Source organism: Vollenhovia emeryi, unplaced genomic scaffold, assembly GCF_000949405.1.
Source record: "Vollenhovia emeryi isolate VEMERY1.0 unplaced genomic scaffold, V.emery_V1.0 DF939542.1, whole genome shotgun sequence".
Lineage (NCBI taxonomy): Eukaryota > Metazoa > Arthropoda > Insecta > Hymenoptera > Formicidae > Vollenhovia > Vollenhovia emeryi.
The window spans coordinates 3,249-8,420 of record NW_011966824.1 but is presented as its reverse complement, the minus strand read 5'-3'; the positions used below and the strand labels follow the sequence as shown (position 1 = coordinate 8,420).

The following is a 5,172-nucleotide window of genomic DNA, read 5'->3' as shown; positions in this document are numbered from 1 at the left end:
TACGACGACTCCAACGACCGAATCATTGTAGATTCTTTGATGGATTCACAGTCTTTTAATTTCTTACGTTTACGGTTATGGTTGTGGATCTGTATTGGACCCGATAGACCTGAGCGACGACGATTTCGAGCTCGGTCTGATGAACTTGGAGACTTACAATACGATATCGAATGTGAATACCTCGAATAATAAATTTTACTTTGGCAAAGATGGCGTGGAAATTACGATTCCTGAAGGATCCTACGAACTGCACGCCATAAATGAGTTTTTGAAACATACAATACATTTTCACGGAAACGTCCGCGTCGGTTCCTAGCCAATGACGACGGTGAAAAACGTGGTGACAATCGGGCGAGCGACAACGGCGACGACGAAGACGATGAATACCCGATTGTGATCCGCGCTAATTACAACACGGTGAGGAGTGAAATCAAATGCGCCTTCAGAATAAACGTTAGCAAGACTAACAACATTGGATCGCTTCTGGGATTCTCATCGACGCGTATATTGCAGCCGCAAAAATGGCATGATTCGGATCTGCCAATCAACATTACCAATGTGAACATTATCCGCGTAGAGTGCAACGTGACCACGGGTGCGTACAGCAACAGCAAGGCCGTGCACACGATACACAGATTTTCGCCGAATGTGTCACCGGGATATCGCAAACGCCGACGCAGATCATTTACCTGTCAGTTATCGCACGGAGCATTACCGATTTAATGGTACGCGTTGTGGACCAGAACGAACGATTGCTCGACTTTCGCGAAGAAGAAATCTCTGTCAGATTACACGTACGTCGGCGACGGCGACAACGCGCGCGAGTGTACATATGCTATGCTCGTGCTGAACGGATCGGAGCAGATCGCGAAACCAGTGACGCTAACATTTAACAATATTCAACCGTCCAATTGCTGTAGGAAAAAGAAGCTCAGCGCGGCGAACGTGAAATTTTTAACCTCTTTGGGATTCGTGGTGCGCAAACAATGACCGACATCCTCAACATCGGGGACGAGCCAGTCTTCGACGAGCGCATCATCAAAATTGAGACTCACTCGTACAATCCGTTTGCCAACACGACATTCGGATACAGCAATGAGATAAGAGTACCAATACAGCAGCAGGACCTGTACACGTTGCCATGTGATAGTTTTCTGTATATCGAGGGAAAGCTAACTACAAACAAAGAAATTGTAGGATCTGATGTAACATTGGCGAATAATTCTGTTGCGTTCATATTCGATGAGATACGCTATGAACTCGTCGGTGTAGAGATTGATTGAAACAGAAACGTAGGAATAACTAGTTCGCTCAAAAACTATGTGTCGCTATCAATGGACATGGAAGCATGGTTCTGAAGAACGCCGGCTGGGATATATGGAATGCTGGCAAAGGAGACTTTAATTTTTGCGTACCGCTCTACATGTTATTGGAATTTTGTGACGATTACAGACGCGTGGTGATTAACGCTCGTCACAGATTGATTTTAATACGATCACGCAACGATAACAACTGTCTCGTTGGAAATGCAGCGATGGAGCCTAAGATTAAAATATTCAAGATACAGTAGCGAATGCTACACGTGTTAGTGAATGAGGTGAATAAGCTGTCGATGCTGCGTGCCTTGGAAAGCGGACGATACATTGACATGGGATTTCGTTCGTGGGATTTGTACGAGTATCCGCTATTGCAGCAAACGACCAAGCATTCGTGGGCCATTAAAACGGCTACTCAGCTCGAGAAGCTGCGCTACGTTATCTTCGCTCTGCAGACAGACCGGAAGAACGTTATGTCCGAAGAATCAAGCCGATTCAACCACTACTAGTTGACCAACGTGAAACTGTATTTGAACTCGGAATGTTATCCGTACGATGATATGAATTTGGATTTTGACAAGAAGAGATGTACGACGCGTATACGCGTTTCTGCAAAACCTATTACGGCTATGGATATCTCGAGCCGAATCTCAGTATTGAAAATTTTATAGATAAAGGCCCATTTGTCATTATCCATTGCTCCCGATAAAACGAGTCGGTCAAGAGCGCCACCGAGGACGTGAGATTGGAATTTGAATGTAAGGAGAACGTGCCGGTGAGCACCGTGAGTACTGCGTACTGTCTCATCATACAGGATCGAGTGGTTCAGTATAACCCGCTGACCAATGTCGTGCGCAAAATTACCTAAGTGCGGCAGCGTCGATAACTGTTCTCCCCTCCCCAAACATTTTAGAGGAGAATGATTTATATTCTGCGAGGTATCGAGATGGATTGTAGTGTCCCTCCTCCTCCTCTCGACGTATTAACGAACAAGTCCCGACATGTCCGCGCCGACATTCGTGGACCGGCAAGGTTTCGTCGTCGGTGGTCACTTTGTTGTGAAGGAGTTTGCTGCTCTCCGAGAAAGACGCGTTCTCTCGCTTTACATTTTCTCAGGTCAAGTACGGTGAAGACTTCTCACCAAAGCGAAGAGACATCAAGCATCCTGGTTGGTTGCGAATCATCATGGACTACAATGGGATGATGGAATGGTTCCGTACAGCAGGGCTAGAAGTTTGATTACAACGGCTGTGGTTAGTACAGAAGATGATGACGATATTGAGATACCGCTTCTCGTATACGTCAAGGGACACGAAAAACGAGAATGGTTAAAGGATTTGCTGTTGGACGACGCGAGAGGAGATGTCTAATCGAAACTATTGACGCTGACTACGAGGATATACAATCTCTCAACAAATTAGACGATACGTATACTTTTTGCTGTCAGAAACATGTAACAAATTGTGCTTTACAAAATGTATTAAAACTGGCTTTCAAGCTTTCGCGGCTGCTGTCTTCTGCAGTCGTAATGGCTTCCGGATGGTTGCCGCTCCGTTTGCAGGGTGGTGCAGGGTTTCGCAGGTGTTGCAGTCTGCACCATCAAGGCTGGAAGACTCTGATACTAATATAGGATGATGAGCTCCCTTGTGTTGCGGTAGTCCTTAAATACCCGTGTCCCCATTTGGGGGGGTGTCGAGGAGAGGAAAAGGGCCGGAGAGAGGGAGAGGGGGGAGTCAACTAATCGGGGCGTTGTAGGCTGACCAATTAAAACACTGGGAGAGGGTGTGCCATATCGGGTTAACCTGATAGCCTTTGTCGCGATTCAGGTTATCAGGGTGTTTCAAGATTTCAAGGCCTTCGCGGTGTTTTCGCGCAAAATGGCTTTGAGACGGGGCCTGCATGGTGGCTTTGTCACACTGGACGGCGTGTCCGGTCTCAATCTTGTGTTCGGCTAGGGCTGATTGTGAGAAGTGGCCGTATTTGGTACATCACTGATGTTCCTTGATCCATGTACTGATCTTCTTCCCGGTTTCTCCTATGTACACTTCCGCAAGCGCATGAGATTTTGTAAACCCCTGGGGCTGCCAAATGGGGTCTCCGATTCTTGGGATTGGGGAGCATTTGAGAGAGTTTGTTGTGTGGTTTGAATATCACTCTAATTTTATGCTTGCTTAAAACTCTACTGATGCGGTGCGTCGTGCCTTGAAGGTACGGGAGTATCACCGCCTTTTTCTTTTCTTTCTCTACCTCTGGTGTCCTGGTGTTGTTAAGGCCGGGTTCCTTGTTTGTCAGCTTCTGGATTGTACGGTTGATGTTTCTTCTACTGTATCCATTCCTTGTCAGGGCTCGGTGGAGGTGATTTAATTTTCCGTCCAGGGCAGCTGGTTCCGAGGTGGAGAGTGCTCTGTGGACTAAAGAGCTGATCACCTAATTCTTTTGGGCGGGATAATGGTAGGAATTTGCATGGAGGTATCGGTCCGTGTGTGTTGGTTTACGGTAGACGTGGTGGCCTAAGGTGCCATCCTCGTTCCTGCGGACCAATACAGGAAGGGGATTTGGGAGTTCTGTTCAATCTCCACTGTGAAATGGATGTTAAGGTGCTGGGAGTTTATAAAAGTGAGAAATTGAAGTAGGGTTTCCCTTCCGTGGTTCCAGATGACAAAGGTGTCGTCCACGTATCGGAACCACGTGAAGGGTTTTAGTGGAACCTTCTTCAGGATTTCATTCTCAAAGTGTTCCATGAAGATGTCCGCGATGATGGGTTATATAGGGTATCCTATTTCTGCTCCCATGGTTTGTTCGAAGAATTCTCCTTGGAACTGGAATGTATTAAAACTATTCAATTGGTGGTCTAACCATAATAAAATGAAAATATAATTTTATGTATCGATACGATGTGAATATTTTTCTCACTCCCACCAATTATATTCCAATCATATCTTTTTCCTTTCACGCGTTAGACTCTTCCATCTTAATATACGCGCATCTCTCTTTCGCACCCATGACTTCCTGCGCTCCCCCGCCGTCATTTGCGAGAGTTTCTCACGTTGTCATACATTCAGTATTGGGTTGGCTGCGTGCGTGGAAACTTCTAATAACCGACAGCAATGCAGTCCGCTTAAGAAAACAGCAGCACGCGTGTAAATTATTACGTGCCTCTTCAGGATGGTGATTCTACACCGTGTACGGAACAATGTGTAGAGTACGTTTTGTTTTCCAGTTAACAGTATTTGTATTATTTTTTCCATATTTGTAACAATTGTTTTCCCATAGCGTTTCACCCACGCGTTGTGTAGTGCGTATACTATGTCGACGATACGCACTAACGACTACGGGATACAAATATCTGGAAATTGGCATCAACATTAGACCCCTGAGTTACATTGCGATTGCGATTCGAGATCATCGCGGAAACGAGCTCGTACTGGCTCCCGAAACGTGGAAGGCACTCTACGAGCAACGATCTAATGTTAAGAAATATCTGTACAATCAGCAGTGCGCACCATATTCTATTGCTGTTGGACCGTTGATGGTGCGATTTAACACGCTTGATAACGTTACGCTCATACTGGAATCATCCAACGTATACATGGCGATGACCGCTTCAACATTCTTCAATATGCTTAACTTCGATCGATGTATCAATTTAATGTTCGCTCGATTGATTGGCGTCATTAGTAGAGTCGACGCACAGTTTGAGAATTTTTATAATATTGCATCCACCGTCTCGGAGAAAAACAACGTGTCGAATGTAATACGCGCTAGCGAGTGCTTCCAGAAAAACCAGCTTATCGATTGTGAACTGCTAGCTTTAGTTTTTCATTATAATCAGATGTAATACTATATAAAATAAAAT

The 5,172-nt window shown here is 45.4% G+C and overlaps 1 protein-coding gene across 1 annotated transcript; it reads right to left on the bottom strand.

Moving 5' to 3' along the window:
- Positions 1 to 3,251: 3,251 nt before the first annotated feature.
- LOC105557262 lies at positions 3,252 to 4,057 on the bottom strand. The gene is made up of 2 exons (XM_012004451.1): positions 3,836 to 4,057; positions 3,252 to 3,743 (listed from the first exon to the last, which is right to left on the bottom strand). The coding sequence occupies exons 1-2, from the start codon at positions 4,055 to 4,057 to the stop codon at positions 3,252 to 3,254; spliced, it is 714 nt and encodes a 237-aa protein (XP_011859841.1).
- Positions 4,058 to 5,172: the final 1,115 nt, after the last annotated feature.

Excerpts from the sequence above, each read along its gene's own strand:
- LOC105557262 (XM_012004451.1), bottom strand. The coding sequence starts at position 4,057 with ATGGAACACTTTGAGAATGAAATCCTGAAGAAGGTTCCACTAAAACCC. Across the intron at positions 3,744-3,835 it reads GGTCCGCAGGAACGAGGATG|GTGATCAGCTCTTTAGTCCA; the intron begins GCACCTTAGGCC and ends CAAAAGAATTAG.